The sequence below is a fragment of the Sphaeramia orbicularis genome, chromosome 17, assembly GCF_902148855.1.
Source record: "Sphaeramia orbicularis chromosome 17, fSphaOr1.1, whole genome shotgun sequence".
Classification (NCBI taxonomy): domain Eukaryota; kingdom Metazoa; phylum Chordata; class Actinopteri; order Kurtiformes; family Apogonidae; genus Sphaeramia; species Sphaeramia orbicularis.
In genome coordinates this window covers 3,635,129-3,662,130 of record NC_043973.1, presented here as the reverse complement: position 1 = coordinate 3,662,130, position 27,002 = coordinate 3,635,129, and the positions used below count along the sequence as shown (strand labels likewise).

The following is a 27,002-nucleotide window of genomic DNA, read 5'->3' as shown; positions in this document are numbered from 1 at the left end:
ACACCAGGGTCCTGGGTCCGTTTTCATGCTTCAGTGAACAACACGAATTTGAATTGTGCAAAATAAAAGTCTTTTGTGCATGGAAGCATAAGGGTTAATATGAGATCTGTCGCCATGGATGACAAGTTCCATCGGTCTTTTACTTGCATACATTAAACAGGAAAAAAATAATTACATGTGAACACCCCCCCCCCCCATCCATACGCAGATTTCACATTAACGACAGGTTTGATTCTGTCAAGTCAAACACAAGGGGTTAATGCTGTTGGCAAGGATTCTTTAAGCTAGTCTGGAGCTGGCCATTTGAAATTTGAAACATTTCAGCCAGAAGAGAATAGAATAGAATAGAATAGAATAGAATAGAATAGAATAGAATAGAATATTGTCATTGCATTGTACAATACAATAAAATTTCAAAGCTCTTCACTAGTCATTCACTCACACACACACACACACACACACACACACACACACACACACACACACACACACACACACACACACACATACGCACACCCACTTGCACACCCACACAGGCAGATATCAAATAAATACAGCAAAGGTAACTCGTTGCACCATCCCAGCTGAAGTGGAAAACCTGAGGCAGGACAGGGGCATGGTTAGATGTGCCATCGCAGGTATGTTGAGGAAGACTAAACCTGCTGGAATCCTTCGACTAACGGAAGTGTGTGCCTTCACTTCAAATCCTGACGTGTAAAACCCAAATCTGGACATGCTGAGCAAATTTTGCTGTTAATTATCAGTTTCTCACCAAAGTGTGAAATCTTTGTAACGATGGTAGGGGGTTCACATGTCATTTTTTTTCCTGTTTAATGTATGCAAGTAAAGAACCAATGGAACTTGTCATCCATGGCGACAGATCTCATATTAACCCTTACACTTCCATGCACAAAAGACAATTTTTTTTTTTTGCACAATTCAAATTAGCGTTGTTCACTGAAGCATGAAAACGGACCCAGGACACTGGTGTCGATCAAAGGACAATTACATGGACAACTAGAAAAGCACTCGGAGAGCGCAGACCTCCGCCAAGGCAGATCAACCCCCCCAATCACCACCAAAATTTAATCATTTGTTCCTTGTGCCAGTATCAACATTTCCTGAAAATTTCCTCCAAATCCATCCATAACTTTTTGAGTCATCTGGCTAACAGACAAACCCCGATGAAAACATAACCTCTGCTGTTACACTTGGCGGAGGTAATAAACACATATGACCAGATTTTCAAAATGTCTTTGCATTTTGGTTTTATGTTGTTTTTTCTGAGAGTTTACTTTTTTCTTTATTTTGGTCCACAAAAGAATGATTTTATGTTTGAAAATTTCTTTTTAATTTTTATTTTTTGAATGAATCAATGTAGAAAGGTTCCAGTGAAATTCCATTGTAAATGAATGCAGGTCATTTTCGACTCACCTATGGAAGCTTGGGGTAGTAAAACAAAAACTACTTTGTCATAAAATGTTTAAAAGATAATTTAAAAATTTAATTGGCATGATGTCAATAACATGTTTTTTTGATATATTCCTGGAATATGAAATGATAGAAATATTGCAAAGAAGTAACCTTATCAGGTCTTTCCAAAGTTCATATTATTGTCTTTATTTTCCATGTTACACACAAAGGAACAAAATCTGTACTCTCACTGCAAAAAAACCCCCATAAAAAACAGTATTATTCCGGCAGCAGGGGTGCTGAAAAAATGCTGTAAAATAACGGATAATAACCATCTCATAAAAATACGGTAATATTCCAGAATTAAAATACAATTTTTTGCCCTAACTTTACATGAGATTTTGCTTTTTTTTTTTTTTACTTTATAATGTTTAATAAAGAATATTTTCATGTATTAAAACATTCAAATTACCTACAAATATATGTATATAAATAAATTTCAATGAGATGAAGTTGTCCAATCCACTGATAAAAACTGTATTTGGACAGTTTATCAGTGCTTATACATGTTATACATTCACAAAAATATATTTATTCAACATTTTTGTTGTGAAACATCCCGTAATTATGCAAGATATTTGTCAATTTGTCAATATTAACAAACAAGTCTCATTAAACTTACAGAACAAATACTTCTTTTTCGGTTAAATTGTCAGTAATTTTATCTCATTTTATTATTGTTTTTTTTTTACAGTATTAAACTTTAACAGTGTAATCTCATGAATAGAAAAGAAATATTTGTGAAATGACGATACATTTGCAAACATATTTTAACTGTATTTTTCTGTGAAAAAAGAAAATATTTCTTTTAAAAAATGGAAATGTTATGGTTATTTACAGTTACAGTTTTTTCGTGTTATTTTACATTTGACATGTAAAATCACAGTCTAGTTTGGTCATTTCATTGATATTTTCCTTTATCTTAAAAATACAGGAAAAATCTGTAAAATAAACAGTGAAAATTCTGTTAAATTACAGATATTTTTTACAGTGCAGGTCCCAGTGCAGTAGGGTAAGCAGTAAGATAAAAGTAAAAACAGTAAAACAGTGTAAAAACACACAGATTTTTGACCCACTTCTATTGCAGATTTTGGAAGTGACATCATACAACCAGACACATCTATACGTACCCCCCCCCCCCTTCATCCACATCCACACAGATGTGCAGCCATGGCTCCCAGCAGGACACCAGCTCACAGACCCCCCCCCCCCATGTGTTCAGCCGGCCTCACCTGCATCCTGTGCTTTAATTTCCCTTTCCCTGCCCTTATCGTCCCGCCATCTCTCTAATCTCTCTATCTCCCCGTCCTGACTGTGCCTCCCTCTGTCCACCTCCCTTAATCTCCTCCTCCCCCCCAGCCCCAGCCTCCTTTGTCCCTCCCCTCCTCTCTCATTATCTCCTCCCCTCACCTCCTCTGCCTTCATCTGTCTCCTGTAGTGCCCTCACTTTGAAACTGCATTTCTCCGGTCTATCTTTCTTTTTTTTCTTCCTCCATCTTCTCATCTTGTGTCACGGCTCCTCTAACCAGCGTAGACAGATTCAGTTTTATACCTCTGTCTGTTTTCACGGTGCATTTGTCCTCCAATGTGTGATATCTGCTTTCTGACATGTTTGTATCATATGAGCAGCTGGGTTTCATTCACGGATGATGGACTTAAATGTCTCCTGGGTCATCTCAAACATCAAATTTGACCTTGTTTTTCAGTACATTGTGATACATTTACTTTTAGCCCACTTGTGTCGCTCTGCCTCTAAAAAAAATCAATTAGCAGCATGTTAAAAAAAAAATCAATCTTCAAACACCACATTTGACAATAGCACTCGGTAAAGCGGCTGTCTGGCATTTAAGAGGGGTTCTGAAAGGGTTAGTTGTCATTTATTATCATTTTGATTCTATTGCAGAAACCCAGGGCTCCCTTTGTGACAGGTCACAAATTAATTTTTCTCTCTTTTTAACCTTTCTCAAGTGATTCATCACCATTTATTATTATATTATCCTCTGTATTTTGCTTTTTTTCAGTGGAAATCAGGTATTTTCCTGTGTTTAATTCACTGATCATGTAGATGTTCGTAAAAGCTCAGAGGAAATTCAAAGGTTATTTTATCAGAACAGAGGAAACTAAGGAAAAGTCAAACACAACGGTGTTTGATGAAACTTAAATGTACCTTCATAATGTATAAACCAAGGGACAAGGACCTCAGTTCCAAAATGTCGAAAGTCATGAACATAATATCTTAAAATTGTAATACAACTGATGACTATTAGAGGTTGAATCCAAAAAATGTCTCAGAGACATAATCATTTTTGTCTGATTTGTTTTGTTTGTTCTGAATCCACTAATAAATGACCCTGTCCATTTTAACCCATAAACACTCAGCACTACTTATGTGGCAGCTCACAAATGAATTTTTCTCTCTATTTAACCTTTTTTGATCGATTTATCACCATTTGTTAAAACATTATCCTCTGTACTTTGCATTTATCAATGAAAATCCAGATTTTTTCCTCTATTCAATATGCTGATCATGTAGATGTTCATAAAAGCTCAGAGTAAAGTTGAGGGTTAGTAGCCCCCTCCCCCCCCCCGACGGGGAAGCAAGGGGTGTTGTTTTTGGTTTGGTTTATTTCTTTGTTTGTTTCTTTGTTTCTGTGTCTGATTGTTAACACTCTAGCAACAAAACTATTGGTTGAATTCATACTAAAATTGGGTTTATAGATTAACAATAACCCAGAATAAATCTGATCACATTTTGGGAAAAGTAGATCAAAGTTAAAAAACTTTTATGAATTTTTGAAATCTTTTTTTTTTTTTTTCTTTTTACTTATAATGGGTGAAATTTGAAATGCCTGTAGCAGCAAAACTCTTGGTTGAATTAATACTAAATTGGGTTTATAGATTGCCAGTGACCCAGAAAAGATCTCGTTCCATTTTGGGAAAAGTAGGTCAAAGTTCAAATTTTTAATAAATTTTTAAACTCTTTTTTTCTTCTCCCGTTTACTTATAATGGGTGAAATTTCAAATGTCTATTAAAACATCAATTTTCTTTCAATTTACTTCAAACTTGGCACATAAAAAGAGGTATGTGATATGCTGACATCAGCACACACATTAATATGATGACATTAGCTGGATAGATGCCAAAATAAGGGGTGGGGTTTGTGGTGCCTGGAACCACTTGTTTTATCAGAAACAGACAAAAAAAGTGACTTTTTCAGCAAAGATATCAATAACTGAACGTAAAACAAGTGTCACCATCCACTGTCATTGATCCAACTCCATGGGTTTTACTGGTAAATCAGTGTTGTAGAAGATGATGGTGTTTCCACAGTAACTATGGAGCGTCTGAACATGCAAATGGGTCATATCTGATGACTATGAAAAGATGAAGAACTGTATTTTACACCAATTATTGACATGTATTAATATGATTAGTGGATTAACAGGTATTAAACAGTTTAGATCAGTAGATGGTTTTGGTCAATGGTAACGTTTGGGTTTTTGTGCGTTTATTTTAACACTTGACAATACTTATTCTGTACTTTGTGAAACTGAAACAAAATGCACTTGACAAGTAGCTAACATAGTGAAATCTTAAATGTCGTCTACACAAAGTAATCCAGCAGAGGAGAAAAGAGTCTAAATCGAATATCCCCAAAATAAGACGGTGCTGAGCAGAAATATACTCGCAGCTTTCAGGGCTTGACAGGTTTTGATATGATGTCCAGACACATTTTGGTCTGTGCAGGAAAGTATGAAGACCCTATACCTGACCTTGCCAATGTATTTCGAGGACTTGACTGTATGTTTTTGACATTATTTTGTGCTGGATTCCACCGCAGGCAGCAGCAAACTGTAAGCCTCCAGTGAGAAGGAAATCTATTCAGATATATAAAGCACTTAAGCATAAAATAATGCAACAATTACTCATGAGAACTGGGTTGAGGTCAGAAGTTTATGTAAGCTGATGCTTAGTGTATTCAGACTCAGTTTATCACAGTTTGGAATGTTTCATTTCATTCCCCCATTGGTTCTATTAGCTCAACTACTTTATTTAGATAAAATATAAAACTAATGGTTCAGACATTTTTTAAAATTTTATTTCTGATTTTATTTATGTTACCACATCCTCAAAGGCTAAACATTTCCATTCCAGTTTGGGTTAAAGGTCCAGCGTGGGAGAAACTTGTGGAAGTCTTTTTACTGAGGTCTAAGCATGGTTGATTTGTTTAGATTTTCTCATGATCCAAGAAAAAAGGACACCACATCTGAAACAAGGCCCTGAAATACAGCCACAGATACGCCTTCAATTGATTCCCTATAATGACAGTTAGCTAATCTGAGGCTCCCAGCCAGGCTGTCTTAAAAACACAGTGAACTTGGTGGATATAAACTTTTGACCCTCCTTGATAAAATAACAGAGTTGGCACAGATCCTTAAAGGGAAGCTGAATTCATTAACCTAAATATAAAGCCTTAACTCACCTTAACCCATACTGATCCAAACTGTTCAATACCTGTTGATCCATTAATCCTATCAATACATGTCAATAATTGGTGTAAAGTACAGTTTGTCAATTTTCATGGTCATCAGATATGACCCATTTGGACATTCAGAAGCTCCGTAGTTACCGTGGAAACACTATCATCTTCTACAACATTGACTCACCAGTAAAACCCATGGAGTTGGATCAATGACAGTGGATGGACACACTGGGTTTATGTTCAGTTAATGAGAAATTTAACTGAAAAAGTCACTTTTTCTTCAGTTTCCTCTGTTTCTGATATAATAACCCTGAACTTTAACCTGAATTTCGATGAATATCTATATAATTGGTAAATAAAATATCGAAAAATACTTGATTATCATCTGAAAAAAATTCAAAATGCAGGGGACAGTATTGTAATAAGGGATGATGAATCATTAAGCAAGGTTAAATAGAGGGAAAATTTCATTTGGGAACTGCCACGAAAGTAGCTCTGGGTCTTCATGGGTTAAAATGTCTTAAAGCAATTTATGAAAATTCTTAAAAGTACTGAGATATGGGAATTATCACCTGATTTTTTTCTATTAATGTTTTTTTAAAAATGAAATCAAAATAATCCAATCCTACGTTCAAATTATAGAGTACGACCATTCTGGACCCTGAGGTAACCCATAAGTCCAGCTAGATGGAGACTTCATTTATTTATCTTAAGTTTTTGTTATTGTAAAGTTGGTCTTAAAACTGTGATATTTGTGCATAAAATTAGTCCATGCTTGTGAACTTACATGAAATGTTGGAGTCTGTTCTGCGCTTGATTGCCTGTTGATACTGACTTGACTTGACCGAAGCTAAAGTCAGTCGTGGTTGCCTACGTTCATGCTATTGTATGTACACACTGTAAAAAAAATCTTTAATTTAACAGAATTTTCACTGTTTATTTCACAGATTTTTCCTGTATTTTTAAGATACTGGAACATATTAATGACATGAGAAAAACAGACTGTGATTTTACATGTCAAATGTAAAATAACACGAAAAAACTGTAACTGTGAATAACCAAAAAAATTAAAATGTTTTAAAAGAAATTTTTTCGTTTTTCGCAGAAAAACACAGTTAAAATACATTTGCAAATGTATCATATTTCACAAATAATTCTTTTCTATTTATGAGATTAAACTGTTAATTTCAAGTTTAATACTGTAAAAACAAAAGATTTCAAACCAGATAAAATTACTGACAATTAACCATAAAAGAAGTATTTGTTCTGTAAGTTTCCCAAGACTTGTTTAATTGACAAATATTTTGTGTAATTACAGGAGGTTTCACAACTAAAATGTTGAATAAATGTATTTTTGTGAATGTATAAAATGTATAAGCACTGATAAACTGTCCAAATACAGTTTTTATCAGTGGATTGTACAACTTAGTCTCATTTATATTTATTTATAGGTAATTTGATTGTTTTAATACATGTAAATATTCTTTATTAAACATTAAAAAGTCAAAAAAAATATGCAAAATCTCATGTAAAGTTAGGGCAAAAACCTGTATTTTAATTATGGAAAATTACCGTATTTTTATGAGATGGTTATTTTCCGTTATTTTACAGTATTTTTTCAGCCCCCCTGCTGCCGGAATAATACTGTTTTTTTTTTGTTTTTTTTTACAATGCAGGAACAAGGCAGTTATTTGGTTCCAAGTTTCTTTCAGTTCTTCTCTGTTTCTCAACAGCAGCAACAGTGCAATTTTAGCTCCTGCAACACAGACTCCATCACAAACTTAACGGCAAATGTTCAGAATTGTGAATAAGTGTATTTGCCTTCAGTCAGCCGACATGTGAAATGCCTGTCGTGGTGCTGTCCGACACCTCCTCGTCTTTTGCAGATCTTCCACTACACTGGTGGTGTTGCCTACGTTGACAACAAGGGTCCATTCAGGGACAGGCTAGAGTTTGTGGGGAACCCAAGCCGCCGTGATGGCTCCATCCTACTCAAGAACCTGGACTTCAGCGACAACGGCACCTTCACCTGCGACGCCAAGAACCCCCCTGACATAGTGGGCCGGCCCTCCAGCGTCCGCCTGCTGGTTTTTGAGAAGGGTGAGATGTTCAGGGCAGTCCTGTGGGGCTTCTCCTCTGTAAAATCAATTTCCCTCACTATGTAAAGTCTAATGCCTGCATTGTCTTACATCTGCGTCTGCTCATTAGCTTTCCACTGAGCCCATATGGCAGATTTTGGTGAATGTTTTTTCGTCAGAAGCCAACTGTTCTCAATTGTTGTTATAATCATTCCAAACTCTGAAATTAATCTCAATTTGCGCTGCGCATCAGACTATAGCAAACACTATGTTCACACTAGTCGTGGAACTGCTTTGGTAGAATTCCTTGCACCTCCTGTTAAATGAAATCAATTACAATTTTATCTCTTTCTTTACATGAGATTGCTATCACTGCCTTACTTTCAGTCCCTTCCCCCCTTGCCCTGTTCCGTCTTCTCTCATTTCGCTCCTGTTTCACTTTGTTCTGTCCTGTCCCTTTCCCCCAGCTTCTCCCTACTTTCACCTCCTTTAGCCTACGTTGTATCTTATCACTCCTTCGTTAAGTCTGCTTCTCTGCTTCACTGTATTCTTCATCTTCCTTTCAACCTTTGCATTACCTTTGCTTTGTTTTCCATTCTACTTTCATCTCTCATTCCCCTTCCTTCTAGTGTGTTCCTCTCTATCCTCTCCTGTCTCTTTCCCTGCTATTTCAAAATCTTTCCTTTCTCGCTCCCTTTCTTCACACCTTCGCTTTCCTCTCCCCTCTCAAACTCCCTGTCATGTTTCATTCCCACCCTCCTTCCTGTTTACCCCCACATTCTCTGCGGCACTGCTTCACCTTGTCACCCTTCTTTCCTTTGCAGTGCCCATTCAGGCAGGCGTGATCACAGGAGCCATCATTGGGGTGGTGCTCGGCCTGCTGGTGCTCATCGTGGTAATCTACTACCTGATGAGGTTCCTGGTGGCACGCAGAGTCTTCAGCCTCAGTGTCAGGTCAGTGCCCGGCCCTTGGCTGGGGGCCCTCTGCCAGTGGGGTCTGTGCCAGGGACGGGAGCTCAAGCCGGAGCCCATCCCTGGCACCGACACATGCGTGGCCAAGCTGGCATAGCTGCCCTGCCACTATTTGATTTAGTTAGGTCTGAGAGGTTTAGACTTCAGATTATTCAGTTGGAAAGAGGCAGATAATATCTTGTTTAGACTGAATCTAAAACAGAATCAAAGACGACAGCAAGAAAATGAAAGGCGATGAAGTGGAGGTTTAAAGGTTTATTCAGAAATGCTGCTATCAACAGTGGGGGGCAGCATTTGACCAGAAAGGTGTGGTGTTACTGTCCACGACCAGATCCTCTCCATATTATCTTAAGTGTGAACTATAATTACAATATTTTTCTGACATTAACCGGCCAAAAGGCAGCCATTCCTGAAGAGAACCAAGGCCCTGGAGCAGCTGCCACCAGACTCCTTTGACACGAACAGTCATTTTACTTTGCAGAACACAGCACCACCTGCTCTACCACTGCCTCCATTTGTTAGTTTCTGTTATTTGGTGTTGGTGTTTTAACTGGTTTCTTCACCTCCAAACAAATGAGGCAGTGGTAGACCAGAACCTCCCATGGTCTGCAAACTAAAATGACCGTGTATGTCAAGAAAGTCTGGTGGCTTTAAAGACCAAAGTAGCAAGAAAACAGCCACAGCAACAACATACAGTATGTTAATGCCATTTGGGATTTTATAACAGACATAAGCCTCTGGGAATACACTGATTAATCTGTAAAATGGATTCAATGATGCAGACAGAGCATCTTATAGCCTACATATATGGGCAGATGGTGGTTTGGGGTTGGTGTTTGACAGCTAACCGTAGCCTTCTCAACAACAATTACTGACTTAGCCTAGAAAATGAAGCTCATACCTTGAATCGCTTCAGTTTCAGATTTATTGACTAACCACTTGATTTTTCATTTCAATTCATGATAAAGACAAAACTGTTTTTCTTTCCCACAGCACTTATTTTCTTTTTAAGGGGTTGATGTGAAGTGATGAATGACTTATTAGGTATTTTCCTGCTTTAAACTATTATCATTATTATATCACTCTTCTTATATAGTGGACACTCACCTTTGTATATTTTTGTACTGGTTCCTCAGAATGTATTGAGATGTGATGATCACAATTAGCAGGGATGTGTTATTTCTCTTAATACTTCATGGCACCAACTCAGACGGTACCACTTCTTCTCATGTTGAACTGAGAGCAGACCAAACTACACTGACTCACTGCGCCTCCTGAGATACAATGTTGTATTAATAGAGAGGACAGTCCAGGGCGAAATGATTAGTATTCTAACTACTGCACATATCTCTGCAATACATTACACTGACATCTTTGGCTTAACGTTGCAACTGTTATTTCTTCACACTCTGATGATAATTACAGACCATTTTTGAGCTAAAATGATCAACAGGGCAAAAGTCCTAAGTTAGCTGATCAGCATGGTGACTATTGCAGATATCTCTGCAGTACTGTTCATTTACATCATGATATAAAGTCAGAACTGCTATTTCTTCGCACTCTGATGATAATTGGAGTTCATTTTTGAAGATCACAAAATAGAAATATTCAAAATGACTCCTTTAAGGGAGGATAATCCACTGGATAACGGTGGAGACATCATCTTTCTTATACCTCTCCAATCACCTGAGATCTTAATGCATCCAGCATTAACCTGAGGGCTGTTTTTGCGACAGGGCCAGTAGATTAAGTTGATGTTCTCTTTTATGATGGCTGCCAGGCAGTGCTGCCCTGTGACCACTGGAGGGAGAGATAGATTCGACATCCTGACATTGTCTTTCTTTTGTCCCCTCCAGCAAACATGGCAAGAAAAAGAAAGAGGGATCACAGCAGAGACAGGCAAGTTCTCTCCTTTCCTCTCCATCCTTTCACATCCCTTCTTCCTCTTCTTCTTCTTCCTGTTTCCCTTCTTTGTCTGTCTCCTCTCTTTGAACACCCCACCCTATGTACACATCCACTTGACACCAAACACCACAAGCAACAGCTTCCTTTGCCGTCACAAAGCAGGCGCCAAACAGTAAAATCACATCATTTTGGCGCGATTATAATAGCATTCAGTGTTTGAGTATCTGTTGGGCTCAGTAAGCCTGTTGTCAGAAGGAATATTCATCCATTCTGTGGCAGCACAGCCACACAATAGCACACATCCGACATGACAGTGCATAACGGCACAGTTTCATAATCGCATTCCCTCAATGGCAGTCCAAGCAGTTCCAATATGTCCACACACTTAGCTGGCTCCTCCTCGAAGCAACATATCAACAACAAAATAACATGTCATTCAAAGTCTGCCCGCCAAACACTAATAACAGTGTTCACGCTGTTAAAATTCCAGCGCCGTCGCAGCTTTTGAGGTGGTTTAAAGGCTGTACTGTCCCTCCTCTCGCTTTCTCATGGCCCTCACACCTCCTTCAGCTCCTTCAGGGGGGCCAAACAGCACGGTGCAAGTAAACAGCCACGGGGCAAAAATCAAACCAGCGACTGTGAAATGGCCGAGGCCAGGTCACAGCGCTAATGCTATTGCTGTGTTGAATGGGACTGTGATTTGCTTGCAGTGGGGAAATGGACAGGAGCTGCTGATTTCGCTCACTGGGAGTCAAATGAAAATCACTGGGTCTATTATGGTGTGAGCTGTTATCAGGGCTTTTACACTGCTGCACGCTGAGGATTTGGGGTATTTTTTCTCTCTTTTCCTCATGGGAGTGTGATAGCCTCAAGTGGTGGATTAATCAGACATTTTGGTTGCTTGTATTCTTTTGTGAATACAAGGCACCGGGGCAAGTTCTGTGTGATTACTGTGTGGTTATGTGGGGGCTGGATGGTTGCAGGGGTGTATTGTAATCGACTGTATGCCTTGCATGCTGATAGTGAAAAAATTAAATCAAGGGATTTGATTTCAAGGCACTTTCCTAAATCAAAAGTCGCTTTGAAACACAACAGACACCAAGATGTTGTGTATGTATAAAGTGCAAGATGTAACGTTTTAGTGTGACAGTCCTTTTACATCGACATGCACACTTATATTCCACTGCTATCCTGAATATGAGGATATTTATTTATTTATTTATTTTTATTTATTTATTTTGCCCATCATAAAACAGCAAAAGAAAATAAAAAAAACCCCAACAACATTCAAACAAGTAACATCATTGTGCAGGAGAGGTTAAAAGCCAAAAAACGTTTATATGAATACCTCCCCGGAAATGAACAATACACAGAGAAAAAAAAAAGAAAAAAAGAATTAATTATTCTCAGGTTGATACAGGTGAAATAATCTGAAATGATCTAAATGGAGTATTTTTCAATTAAGGTTTGTAATACAAAAATGTTCTTTGGTTTTATGCACATGTATCCAGTACTGCAGTCAGGTATAAACAGGTCGCTCAAGGATTGCAAAAATGCGGTAGAGAAGAGTGCCTAAATCAAATCTCCACATTGGTGATCTTAAGTAATGATCGTTTTCATGTTAAGTGGAAATAGATCTGTAGTCGTCTGCATATGCATCACCTTGACCACCTGCTGTAGCTTAGCCCGGTTATGGCAAAAGTCCAGCATTCCCGTTGGTTCTACATGAGGTGAAGTTAATAGGATTTTACATTTCAAAAAAGCCTTATTTTCCGTTAAGAAAAGGGCAGGTACAAGTCTATTTTCATTAATCTATACATTTTATTCATGTTTTTTGTAGCAAAACCAGTAGCCATTTCAGTTAAATGAGACAGAAATTGCTTTACTGGCAGGAATTTACAGGATGTCAATTTGAGATTTTTTATTATCGCAAAATAAACTTTGAATGAATAATGTTTGAAAGGAATTCTAGCTAGTATAAAGCACTGCTATAACTTAGCGCTACTTTTCATCTTAAACGTCCCTTATTCGCTGTGCTACAGTTGAAACTTAAATACATGTGTGTTACTCGATCAGCCCTCAAAACCATTGCTGTTAAAATCCATATTTGTAATTAGTAGAAGAAACACACTTCCTGTTAAATGATCAGGCTCAGATCAGATATTAGCAGGTTTTTGGATATGCACTAATAATACAATGCCAAGCCTTGTAAAAAAAAAAAAAAAAAAAAAAATAGATGACAGATTTAAAAAGGGAGACTCTTTTAATGTAGTCAAACAAATTGGATGCTGGTTAAAAAATTCTAAAATCCTTTTTTGACACAAAAAGAAATGGCTGAAGATCCTTCAGCCATTCCTTTTTTTTTTTTCTTCATATTTTCATGTGTTTAGAAATTACTTGGTGTAGAGTTAAGAGTATACAAACTTTCACATTAAGCAGAATATCAGTGGAATACTATTTTTTTAATTCATGTCCTGTACATAGGAATAGGAGATGGGCACAAGCACAAAAAAATGTATCTTGTTGCAAGCTCATAAATGTGTCAGAATAGAACCCAAAATACTGCTACTGGAAATCATTTTCTAGCTAATAACATTAATTAGTGTTCCCTTAGAAATGGAGTGGGTAAATAAATGACAAAACAGACTGTAATATTAAGCACCATGAAAGCACACAGACAAATGGAAATGGTACAAACAGTATTCCACCTTAGATCTTACTTTGTTCTGTCAGACAAAATACAAAATAATACATACTCAGAAGAAATTCATTACATATTTTACTGAAATAGTTCCGCTCTGTGGTTGGAATACCTTTATATCTAAAATATTCTGTTTTTTGGAGTAAGGGCAAACACTATTTTGCAGTCAGTAGACACATTTCCCTTCATTTCCCTTTTTATTCATATTTTCAATTTGCACATAAAAAACACCAAAGTGGAAATATAGAAAACTTAAAGAAAAAAAAATCTCAAAATATCACAAGATAGCTTGGGAGAGGAGCGAAAGCTGGTCTGTCAAAAAAAAAAAAGTTGATGCAAATAACTGCAGGAAACAGATTTGGCAAAAAAAATTCTATAGTCTGTGTGGATGAAGTGACTGCAGTGTTCACTGTATAAATACCAGAAACAAAGAGAAATGACAGATCAGATAAAAGGCAAGAAAACATCAACATATATAGAGAGTAAGGCAAGAAAAAGCAGGTTTTTTAAACCAAGCATCTTCTGCATTTATCAGCATCTGAGGAGCTCATTTGTACATGAAACACAGTCTAATTCAGGGTGTCAAACATGCAGCCCATGGGCCAGAACCAACCTGCCAAAGGTTCCAATCCAGCCCACGGGATGAAAGGGCAAAAATTACACTGAAGATAGTAACAGTCAAGGTGGTCCAAATCATTGTAGTTCAGGTTCCACATACAGATTAATGGGATCTCAAGTAAAATAATAACATAATAATTTATAAATAATGACAACTACAAATTTTCTTGGAAAAATTATGTGAAAAAATGTAAGTGAAAAAACCCCCACAAACATTTAATAACATTTACATTTACAAACTATCCTTTCACAATAAAATGCAAATAAATTCATAAATAAAAACAAATATGAACCTGAAATGTGCAATTTTAGCAACATTCTGCCTGTTAATAAATGTTTTGTGCATTTATAGATCCACTGTGATCTATAAATTGTGATGTAATATTGTAGAAATTGTTCTTATTTTAGTTTCAAACTCCAAAGTTTTAATAATATTTTGCCTGTTTCTAAATGTTTGTGTAACATTGTGTGTAATGTACACGTATAAATATTAAGTCAAGGCATAATACTGTTAAAACTGCATTAATTTTTCTGATGAAAATTCAGTTTTTTTCAGGTTATCCACACCTTTTTTGTAAAATGTAAATATTTTCATAATTTAATGTTTTGTTTTTTGTATTAAAACAAAGAGAAAAACTTGAAGTTGTCATTATTTGTAGGTAATTATATTTTACTAGTCCGGCTCACTTGAGATCAAATTGAGCTAAATGTGACCCCTGAACCAAAATGAGTTTGACAGCCCTGCAGTGTAAAAAAAAAACAACAAAAAACAAAAACTGTGAAAAAACGGTAATATTCCGGCAGCAGGGGTGCCGAAAAAATACTGTAAAATAATGGAAAATAACCATCTTATAAAAATACGGTCATTTTCCATAATTAAAATATAGTTTTTTGCCCTAACTTTACATGAGATTTTTGCATATTTTTTTTTTTACTTTTTAATGTTTAATAAAGAATATTTACATGTATTAAAACAATCAAATTACATATAAATACATAAATAAATTTATATATAATATTCAATGAGACTAAGTTGTACAATCCATAAAAACTGTATTTGGACAGTTTATCAGTGCTTATACATGTTATACATTCATAAAAATACATTTATTCAACATTTTTGTTGTGAAACCTCCTGTAATTACACAAGATATTTGTCAATTAACAAACAAGTCTGGTTAAACTTACAGAATGAATACTTCTTTTATGGTTAATTATCAGTAGTTTTATCTTTTTTTAAATTATTTTTTTACAGTATTAAACTTGAAATTAACAATTTAATCTCATAAATAGAAAAGAAATATTTGTGAAATTATGATACATTTGCAAATGTATTTTAACTGTATTTTTCTGTGAAAAAAGAAACAATTTCTTTTAAAAAATTGAAATTTTATGGTTATTTACAGCTACAGTTTTTTCATGTTACATGTTACATTTGACATGTAAAATCACAGTCTATTTTTGTCATTTCATTGATATTTTCCTGTATCTTAAAAATACAGGAAAAATCTGTAAAATAAACAGTGAAAATTCTGTTAAAATACAGACTTTTTTTACAGTGTGATGTTGAAGCAACTTCTAAAATTCATCTCACAGTAGATGGAAAGGCACATACTTTTCAGTTCCCGCACCAGTTTTTGGATTTTTGGTTGATGTTCGCCGTGCACTGGGACTGAAACCCACCCGGTGAGTCCTGTATCCACAGGTATACGGTAATACCTCGTCCCCACACTGGCTCAAACCCAACGAGCAGCAGGAGGAGGGGAATCACCCTTCCCCCAGCCTCAAATAAGCAGCTCCCTCTCATCTCCCCAGAGCCCTCCTTCCTCTCTCTGTCTTCTTCTTGCCTTTATAGTGTCGTATGATTGTCAGGTTACTCTTGAGCTGCAGTCAGTTGCTCTCAAGTGCCTGTGGCGAGTGACAGTGCATATATGAATAAATAACTTGCCGCCAAAAGGACACTGAAATATTTGACAACGTTGTCATTTACAGTTACTCTCCTGCAAAGTCTCAGCTCGGAAGGAAAATATACAGGGAAAGCAGTTATTCCATCTGCCGAGGTCTCTGTGCCTTATTTTTTATTGGGCTCGCTTGTTTTTTTCCCCCTCCTCTTGTATCTCGCCGCACACGGTGGACTCGTGGGATTTTAGCGCGCTCATAAGTGGTTGTTTGATCAAATAGCCCTGATTAGGAGGCTCTGCTGACACAACACAATTTTGTATCAGCCGCACCATCTTGGTTACTTTCCGTTTGCTGGGCTTGCACTACAAACCTCCTGAAGACGGTGGGTGAGGGAGTGATGGGGGAGAGAGAGAGAGAGTCAGAGAAACAAAGGAACCACACGGTCTGTGCTACTCCCCATTAGGTGGAGTTGTAGGAGAGGAGTTTACCCTGCAGCTGCACACATAAGAGAGCTCAGAGGAATGGACGCGCACACACACACACACACACACACACACACACACACACACACACGCACACACACACACACACACACACTGTACTGGAATGATAATTGAGTGTGCCTGTATCGATCCGAGCTCACACATGCACACACACAACCCACCCATTCTTCTTTCCATCCCCCAGTTGCCTCCCTCTCTCCCTCCGTTGCTCCCTTCACTCCCTCTCCCTCTCCCACTCTCATTCACATTCCTTTTATCCGGTCCCCTGTCTACCCCTCTCTTCAGTTGCATCCTCCTCCTCCTCCTCCTCCTCCTCTTTTTTCTCCATGCCTTTGACTTCTTTGCTGACCATGAGAAGCATCTGTCTGTCTGTAATTCCCCCTCTCCTTTACCCTTTCCATTCCCCCTCTTTCTCGTGCTGTCGATCCTTCCTCCTCCTCCTCCTCCTCTTCTTTCCCTTTCCCAGTTTCTCTCCTCTCCCCTCTTCAGGTCTTCTTGGTTCTGATCAGCTTTGGTTCTGGACAGAAAATCGCTACCTCTCACTCTTCATCTACCTCTCAATCTTCCCGTTCACCTGTCACTGTCTCTTTTTAGTATGCAGCAGGGGATGCAGACACTTACCTCCTTCTCACTAGTACCTCCTTTTTTTTGCCACTATACCCACATTTCCTCTGTAACAAGGGAGGCTCTGCATTTCGCCTGAGCAGAGCTGGAGTGTGTTTATGAGGCAGCCCCATCATTAGCGTGGGAACTCTGCAATACATTGCAGCACAAAACTGAGCCTACCGTGGGATGCTTAATGGTAAACAATACAATGATGTATGAGAGAATGTAAGTATGATCGAAGGTAATGACACCGGATGGGCTGTACAAGCCGCCCCTTCGAGTTGTATGTTTGCTGCAGCCTTCACCTCAATAGCTGTCTTGTCAGAGTGCACGCTGCTTTTGCAGAGTACATAATTAAAGATGATAAATTTTCTAATGCAATCAGCAGGGTATTATTAGGCGCAGCTTCAGTGGGTAGATGCAGCCTCTAGTGTGCTTTTCACTGTTGACTAACCTAATGTTTTACCTGATGTAGCGCAGAAGAATTTCTCTCAAACTCCATCTGTACTCTCTAATACTTCACAATGGTGTACAGGCTGGTGATTTAACCTGTGGAACTGTACTTGAAGTACAGTATCGAAAAAACATTATACATGAGAGAACTTTGCATTAAACACTTGGGGTACTTTTCAGCAGGTTAAATCACAGGTTAATACACTGGAATGTGGCTATTGTAAAGTTAAGTGTTACCTTGACCTTATGTCCACTATGTCCAGACCTTCCTGATGGATTTGTTGCGCTCCTTTTCCCCTCTTACTTCTCATCCTTTTATAGGTTTCTGCACAGAAATGTTTACAGGCATTGCACAGACAATATAAAGAATGAGTGGGAGTGAATGGATGAATTATGTAAGTAATAGTTTGGTGAAAGCTGCTGCTTTAAATATCAGACAGTAAGGCAGGTTCACCCCTGAATGCAGCTACAGCTTAACAGTCAAAAACATCAACAAGAATTTATTTCTCTCTTGCAAACTTCAGACTGCAGGCAATAGAGGCCAAAATTGGATTTTTTTTTTAAACTTATATATGACTCAGATCTGGTACTAAATCTGAGACTCTTGGGGTCTGATTTTTTTGTAAAGCAGAGGAGTCACAAGGAAAATTCATGCAACTTTTACATCAGCCAACAATGACAAATATCACAATTCTGTGGTAGTGGGAGCAAGTCAGCCAGTGACACCTGAGATGGAAGTATTTGTTGGAGGGACCGTAGCCATGTTGTCACCAACTTATTTTGAATGATCATATTGGAAAAGGTGGATAACAACTGTGAGAGAAAAGGTTATGGTGTACTCTGGCTTATGCTGATTTTTGCATCTTTTTGAAAAGAGTTAATGTTGTTAATAAAAAAATGGAAGCACCTTCTCCAGTTACTTCTGATGTAGCAAACATTTAATTTACGTCCTCAACTATTTTCCTGGTCTATCCCTGGATATTCCTATAAAATGTGAGTACTACATGACTGCTTGTACCAACAGGTTTTGTGAACTGATGAGGTGACCAAAGTGTTCTAGAAGCCCATGGTCGAAAAAAAATCCTCACAGTCGTTTAACCTGGAAAACAAGAACAGAACACTGTTTTTCTATTTCCATTCTGTTTATTAAAGCAATGTCTAAAACAGTCTATAGAGTCACATTTGAGAACATTACAAAGCCTAGTTTAATTGGTCCAAATTCACAGTCCTTTAATTGCAACCATGAATCTGTCAGAAAGTTTGTCCTTCCTGTCATCCCATTACATGTTAAATCAATTTCTCAGCTATTTCAGGTGAAATTGATTTTGGTCTTGCCAAGCATGGCACTATAATTGAAATGCCTCTGATTCAAGGATAGCAGACATGTGATTGAAGTTGATGTGTTTACTTAAAATATGTTTGACATTTATACAGAAACACAATTATCAGACGGATTGACTGCATATGAATTTGAGCTAAGAGTTTTGTAAACGCTAATCTTGAGGGAATACATCTGTCGCTGCCTTTGTTTGAGAGCATATTGAAATACAGGCCTGAACATGGCTGCGGTGTCAGAAAAGATTAGAGCCTTAAAGCAAAGTCTGGAGAAGCTAAAGACTTGAACCACCATAGTGGTTATGGTCCGATCACATGTTGAGGACGAGTAAAAAAACAAAACATTTTAGTTGTGTGCTTTGTAGTTTTGCAACAACCAGCCTCTATTTGGTTAAAAGTAAAAGTTTTAAGCAAATGTAGTGTTATTACGGTAAGCCTCCAGGGATGCAGCGTTGTGTTTTTGAAGAGTCTGGAGGAGATATTACATTACACAAACTGTTGTTGACAGTAAATGTTAGAAGGAAAAAGAGGGAGGGAAAATGACAATAAATATTTGATTTACAAAAAATAAATACATAGATAAATCATTTAAAACAGAGGTTTGATAAAGTTAGCAACATGAAAGTAACTTAATGAATAATTTCAATAAAGTTGTGCAGAATTTTAGATCATTTAACCGCTAGATATTTTCTGAGAGCATGTTTTAACAGTGTTCATTTTAATATAGATCGCCAAAAACTCAATTTTAAACCTAATTTGGTTGGTTCTGCCACTTTTTCTTCTTCGCCTACACATGCCATCAGTTTAAAGATGGTGAATATTAGCACTACAAATTAGAGATGCACTGATCTGACCTTTCCCGTCCCAGCGCTGAGTATCTATCCAATACTAGGGTCTAATTAATAAGCTCTACGCCTTGCAGTGAGAAGATTAGGAACATTCTTTCCCGTGTAACGCAACTTCAATTGCTACTTCAACATTGCCATCCTATCTAACTTGTAAAACATAATGAAACAATTTATTTCCAAGGTTTTGCCAACTGTCACAAGCTGTTCTTCTAGGGCAATGAATTCAAGAACGTTCATTTTTGCCAATTGCAAGTTGAAGCATTGTGCCAGAAAAAGTAGACCAATTCTACAATTATTCGACAATTTTTCTGCTTGATTGGTCTCATGTTTTTTTCTTCATCACATGATTAATATAGGTATGTTATATGACAAAGGATACCAACACCCAAAACATTTTTGCAAAAGTAGCCACAGAAGTAGGTGATGCTGCAAACATGAAATCCCTCCAAACTGCAGACTGTGTTGTTAGCTCCCTACTTGGTATGTTACTTCCTCCTGTCTGTAAAAGTGCAGAGTCTGCCTGTGTACTCCTCAAAAAAACAAGTCTAGGGTCTAAGATTTACAGGGATTTAGGGGTCTGTCTTTTACAGCCACTGTAGTGGAACGTAGGAGTGTATTAGTTCATGACTAGATATCACCAAATACCACAAATGTCAGGCTGTAAATGTAGTTTTTGGTTTTTACATTCTTAACATGTCTTAAAATGTCTGGAACTGTGGGAAGAGACACATTCTATTAAGTATGGGTCTGGTTTTTATTTTATTGTTGTTTAATTTCCAAAAAAATTAACCGTTTTCACAACTGGAGAGATGCTTTAATCCTCATGCTTATTGATTAAATAAATAAATAAATAAATAAATAAATAAATAAATAAGTCACAAGTATTTAGAATGGGAAACAGAATGTTTCTTTTTGCCCATCAAGTCTTTCTTTGAGTGAACATACATTGTCTCTTTTGCTACAGTGATGGTAATATTTTTCCTTTTAAAAATTTTGAAAAGGTCTGTGAATCATTATATTTAAATACATTTTTAAAAGTTTCCAGTAATATCTAATCTACCTGTTTGAAACTTTGCATAAAATGTCAAGCAAATATGAGGTGAACTTCTGAAAGGGCTTACCAAAGAAAACAAGTGTTCAGAGAACGCAAACCTCCGCCAAGCACCCCGAACTGTGTGCATGTGTGGATTGTCTATATCTTTTTAAATTAAACAGTTTCCAGGTTGTTCCATACAGCAGAAGAAGTTGAAGCTTGGTACCAGTCATGTGTATGTCAAATTATATTAAATTCCAATTAATATTTGTTGAGTTATAATGAAAAATGTGTGGTAAACGGGATTTTCAATGTTAAATGTAAATGTCCACAGAGTCCACATTCCACAGTGGATGTGGACAATTTTGTGTCAGATACCAGATATTGTTCTAAGCTACGGGTGGATCAAATTGGAGGCTAATTGGAGTCGTTTTGAATTTTTTTATGAATTTTTGAAAATTGCTCAATGATGAGAGATACGAAAATTGTAGATGTTGTGACCTTGCTGTGACCTTGAACTTTGGCCTACTTGGCCCAAAATCTAATGGGTTGGTCCCAGGGCCTAGGCCTATCTGTGGGGACGATTTGGTAACAATGGTTGGAATAGTTTTTCCATAAAGTTGCAAACAAACAAACAAAGCAAAGTGGTCACAATACCCCCTGGCGGAGGTAATGAGAATTCTATATGGAAATGGGTGTGAAGGGACGTCTGAGCATTTTAATGTTGTTAGTAGGTGGTGGTATGGGCTATGATATGCAGATTGGAATAAACAGAAGTGGAACATTCCATTGCTAGGCTAAAATATCTGTGTGTTTCAAGCAAAGGGGTAACTTGTTCTTCCCATCAGTCCACAGTGTCAGCCATTAGAATATCCAAGAAAACCCCAGGGATCAGAGTCAGCTGATCAGTCAGAAGAATTAAATGGGTGCCACATTAGAACTTTAAAGAGTATTTCCATTAGTCATTTAACAAAAAAAATTGAAGGCTTTATTTTGCCATTGCCAAACATTTTTAGAGGCAAAATTTCAGGATATTCAGTAAAAAAAACTTAAGTGGAATCACACACAGTATCAAACAGGTATCTGGCATCAGTATGGGTTTGAGCATCATTGGAAATTCAAGCTTCATATTTGTTGCCAGTGACACCCGTGTGGTATGCATTGTATGTGTGTGTGTGTGTGTGTGTGTGTGTGTGTGTGTGTGTGTGTGTGTGATGTTGATCAATTGTCACCCAGTTATCACAGGTGTTGGTTGGAGGCTGCTGGCCACTGTGTCCCATCCTAACGCATGGTTACCTGTTTTGTCACCCCCCCACAGCTCTGGACACCGCCTCCTCTCACTTGCTACCCCCTCCCCTAAAAGGACTGTCTCTACCTCCTCCCTTACTCTGTGTTTCTCTTTCCTCTCTCCTCCTAAATGTGTTTTTCTCTCCTCTTCACACACCTCTTCCTGTCTTGCTAACACACCCTTTCATCCTCTCACTTGCTAACTCACCCATTCTCACCCGTTCTCACCCTCCCCATCTCTCACTCTCACACTCCTTTCCTCCTGAAGTGACTCTCCTCCCCTGTTCTCCCCCCTGACCCCCTTCTCCGTCCTCCCCCCACAGGGCCCCGCACCTCCCGCCGCCGACCCCTCCAAGGTGAAGGCGGCCACCTCGGAAAAGAAGAAGCAGGAGTCACGCAAGGAAAAGAAATAGGATACGGGGAGGGGCTGGGGCGGGCTCGCCGGCCGGCTGCTCCAGCCCGTGCGCCATACGGTGGCGGTGGCGAAGGCTTGGCCCAGGCAGGAGAAGCAGCAGCAGCAAACCGTGCTCACTAAAACAAGGGTGGGGGAGGGAGGCAGTGAAGAAGGGGGTCGGGTGCTGATGACCATCGAACTGGAGCTGACCCGCAAAAACGGGGAGGAGAAGCCTGGCCAGGAGGGCACTGCCAGGCCCCAACCCCGTGGCTTGCTCTCTCGTCTCGCCAACCGGCTCACGTTTAAATAAGTAGGGATGTGGAGGAGGGGAGGGCGAGGAGGAGGAGGAAAAAGTGGGGGGTGGGGGGGTGTTTAGCTTACTGTACTTCCCCGCAACTCCAACCTGAGTCCCCGAGAAATGAGTCCAATGATATCTGCCATCGTCACAGGCTGATGACGCAGGGGCAGAGATCTAAGATGTGGTGATAATCTCTTCCACCAGCCGGCACCCCGACGACTTCTGTCAGGTCATAAGATATGCCATTTGAAGCAAGACCCAAAGACTGCCTGGGTTTGATAACAAAATCTAAAAAGCTGCTCCCCCGGTTTGCCTTTCTGGTTCCTTTCATTGTGATCCTATCCGGTGAAAAAAAAGAAAAAAAACACGCTTTCTCCAAGTGCATCTGATACGCATCACGAATCTCCCAGCTGTGGGGACAAGCCAATTTGCTTTCTTTCGGAGGCAACGTGTCAAACTCTAACTTCCCCCCTCACTTTCTTTTTCCTCTCTCCTCTATCCCATTTCTTGCTCCTTCTCTGTGAATTTCCTGACTTTTCTTGTTAATTCAAATTACAGAAGTGATTTATATGCTAACTGCTCTATCCTGTCTCTCTTCCTCTGTCACTTCCCTCCCCTTCTTTTTTCTTTTCTTTTTCCTGTAGATAAAGGTCTGACTTCTCCATGACTGCCTCCACTCCTCTAGTCTGCTCCCTCCTTTTCTGCCCAGCCTGATGCAGCCCCCATTATTTCCCATTATCTCTTCTCTTTCAAGGCAGCATTGGCTGTAAGAATTGTCTTGCTATATCAGTGGCAACAATGTCAAATAATTTTTACAACGCCTCATCAGAGACCCCGTATTCACTCATTGGGCAAACTGTAAAAGTGTTTAAGGCCTAACTGCACACATTACTTCCTTAAGAGGAACCTGAAAGACATCCCCTCGTGTTTAGAGTTCCCTGAATCTTCCCTTAATGTTTACGACTCAGTTGCACACGCTGAGTGGAGCTGTGAGTGCACTCTGGACTTCAGATAGAGAAAAAGCAAGGCAGAGAGGGAGAAGAGAATGATAGTGGGAGAGAAATATGATTCCTGCCCTCAGCCAGCTTAGATAGAGGTTCAAGCCCTCAAGCTCGGGGTGATTCAATCCTCTCACATTTGAGCTAATGGAGGTTGTCGCTGTGTCCCTGCCCTGGCTAAATGGGGCTATTTCTGGCGCTATAAGAGTGTACGGGCTTACTGTAACAGCTGCACATTTTTCAGCCATCAGGAGGAGGGTGGGGGGATGGCGAGCCGGGGAGGGAGGGGTGGCCCGCTGTCCTGCTGTTTGTGCCTGAGTCGTGTCCGCTGCTAACTCGACGGCCGGCGACTGACAACCGAGAATGACGTCACACGGCCCCCACCCCCTCGAGGGCCGCCGGACGCTCTCAGGAGTCTTGACCAAAGGGGCTTACCAGGAGGAGGTGCAGCTTTTTTTAGGTCTGGTTAATCCACCCGCACGTTTTCTCCCCACCAACCCAGGGCTAATTATTTCAGCGCGTGCTGGTAACAAGATATCTCCTTCTCCATCTTTTCCTGTCCTCTGCTGTCTGCGCTCTCTTATTATTCACTCTACATCTATTCTCCCATCTCAGGACTCACCTCTTCCAAACAACAGTTTCTTTTCGTTCTCTTTGTCCCTTCCTTTATCTCTTCCTCTTCCTGTCGTCTGGTGACTCGGCTCTGCGTTATTCCCCTACAGAAAAGGCCTCTACACAATCCACTCCACTCTTTAAGCCTCTTCTTATCTGACTGTCAGCCCTACAGCTCAATGCTCTCCTCTCTTCTTGTCCTTCCTCACATCCTTCTCCTCCTTCTTTTTCAAAACTCTACGACAGATTCTCCTTCCCCTCCCTCCATCTTGCCCAATGATCGACAGTTGCCCTTCAAATGCCACCTCCCTCAAAGGCATGCCCCCTCCTTCAAACCCCTTTTACTTCCACATTTCTGCTGGTTCGAAGGCTGAAATGCTCTCCTCCGCCTCTTACCGGCAATGGAAGGAAATACATGGGCAGATATCCCAGCCCTGTCGCCAGAATAAATGTTGGCCATTGTACCTATACGCAAAGCCAGAAATATATAAATATATATACAACATATATATTTATATGTGAACCGAAAATGTGTTCCATATCAACATTTATTCATTAGTGTATTTACTTTACAGTGTTTTGACTGATCCCAGGTTGGTTAGGGTTAGGAAAAGATACAAGAGCTCATAAAAAGTCAGTGATTTATTTAGTAACGTCAAAAACCAAACCAGTCTTTTCTTAACCTGCACCAAAGTGCCTTCATTCCGTATAGATTTCATATAGGTGCGATTTAAAAAATGAGTCATGATCTTTTTAGCTAAATTTCCACCAAGCCGGTATCTTTTCCCAGCCTGAACCAAATGGCTTTTCTTGTTGATACCTGAAAAAGTCTGCAAAGATGAAAGAAATGTTAACGTTAACTTGGTCTCTCCTATTATACCCATCCAAATGCACACAACACCTTGTGTTAGCATTAGTGATCAGTATTAGTATTTGCACAGAACAGACACTCAGTACAGAAAATCCCTGTCCGATGAGGAATCGAATATGGAAATATTGAGTCCTGAGTCTTTTTATCAAAGCGCTTTTATTGTCAAAGCTTTAGGGGTGCAAAGTCAGGCCTTTAGTGCCGTGGTTTTCATAGATGTAAAATCACAGTCCATCCACCACAACCACTTGTGTCAAAAGGAGTATTTTTGGTTCACAAATGTTACATTACTCGTGTCCATGGTTCACAATGCCAACATTTTTTTCCTGGCGATTGGGTTGTAAATCCACCTTTTTGTTCTACTGAAGATGCCAAACAGAAACTTATAATCTAGCTAGCTCGTTTCCAATTGCAGATATGTTTTTATGTATATGTGTGTCTTGTTTAAGAGTGTTAAAAATGAGATTTGATATAAAGCAACAACCTGTACATCACCCTAAGTAAAGCCAATAATATTTCTAAGACATTGTTTTACGTGTGCACAAGAAGACACATGTAGCAACATGTCTATCAATACAGGACAGAAATGTAATGGAATATCCTATTGTGTTTCTGACCTTGCGTGTTATGGATGGTACTGTGTGGCTGCCTCTTTGGTACGTGTTTTGTTCTATAGAAGAAGGGGAATTGAGGTTGTTGTGCGGTGATAAAAGAGAAGATGAGAGCAGATAAGAGTCTGGTTAACCTCAGATTCAGAGCGAGGTGGCTGGGAAGAGGAAAAAAAATGATGAGGGGGTGGGAGGAAGGTGTTTGCTGTGGGAGAGAGCTTTGGTGGAAGAGACTTATCTGGTGTGTGTTACGCCAAGCCAAAAATCCATATGTATCACTACAGATAGAGCCTTCTCTTCCCCACAGCTGTCTTTTAAGGGTGCGCCTTCCCCAACCCTGAGCCAAAGATGGATTGCGATCTACGCGCTTGATATGCAGGGTGGATAGTGTCGACTTGAATGTTCCTTTAAAATTCATAACTGGAATGGAGGTGCTAAAATCCACAACTTTATAACTGGAGAACTGTTTCACTAGAAGCTGTTTAACTATCCGTTCACATGGATTAGTTTGAATGTTTTCTTCTTTTTTTCAGCAAAGCCACACAGACACCTGATATAAGACAAACAGCACTAAAATAACCTAAAAAGATGTTTTATTTGTATGTATTATGAACTGTATTAGTCATAGTTGCACTGTTAACACCTCTTTATTTGAAAATGACTGGAGCTTCTTACATTTTTTTTTTTTTTACATTTATGTTAATGCTTGTGATAATTCCAGAGCACTAACAACAACTTTTGATGACTCTGTGTAATATGTTGTAAAGAGAAATAAAAATTAAAGCCCCAGCGCAGCTGTTGTCAACACAACACACAGTAGATGAAAACATCTCTGGTCTGCTTTCTTTCCACTCCCAGGCTGAGGTTTTGTTCCTTTGTCAACTAATCAAGGAAAAAAACTTGATTAAATATTTTACCAATTGCAACAGTTGAATACTTGAAAGTGAGACTTATTTTAAAACAGTACAGGATCTATTAGCTAATGAAGATATTTGCATACACATTGACAATAGTTTTTATTTTTTA

The 27,002-nt window shown here is 38.8% G+C and overlaps 1 protein-coding gene across 3 annotated transcripts in view; it reads left to right on the top strand.

Moving 5' to 3' along the window:
* Nucleotides 1-26,795, top strand: part of mpz (myelin protein zero) — a 32,514-nt gene extending 5,719 nt beyond the window's left edge. Inside the window, exons 3-6 of one of the 3 annotated variants that reach the window (XM_030160505.1) lie at nucleotides 7,844-8,057; nucleotides 8,860-8,989; nucleotides 10,864-10,906; nucleotides 23,535-26,795. In XM_030160505.1, coding sequence (XP_030016365.1) covers nucleotides 7,844-8,057; nucleotides 8,860-8,989; nucleotides 10,864-10,906; nucleotides 23,535-23,546 — 399 coding nt within the window. In that variant the 3' untranslated portion in view covers nucleotides 23,547-26,795. The other 2 variants (XM_030160503.1, XM_030160504.1) reach the window with 2 other exon arrangements.
* The last annotated feature ends 207 nt before the right edge of the window (nucleotides 26,796-27,002 follow it).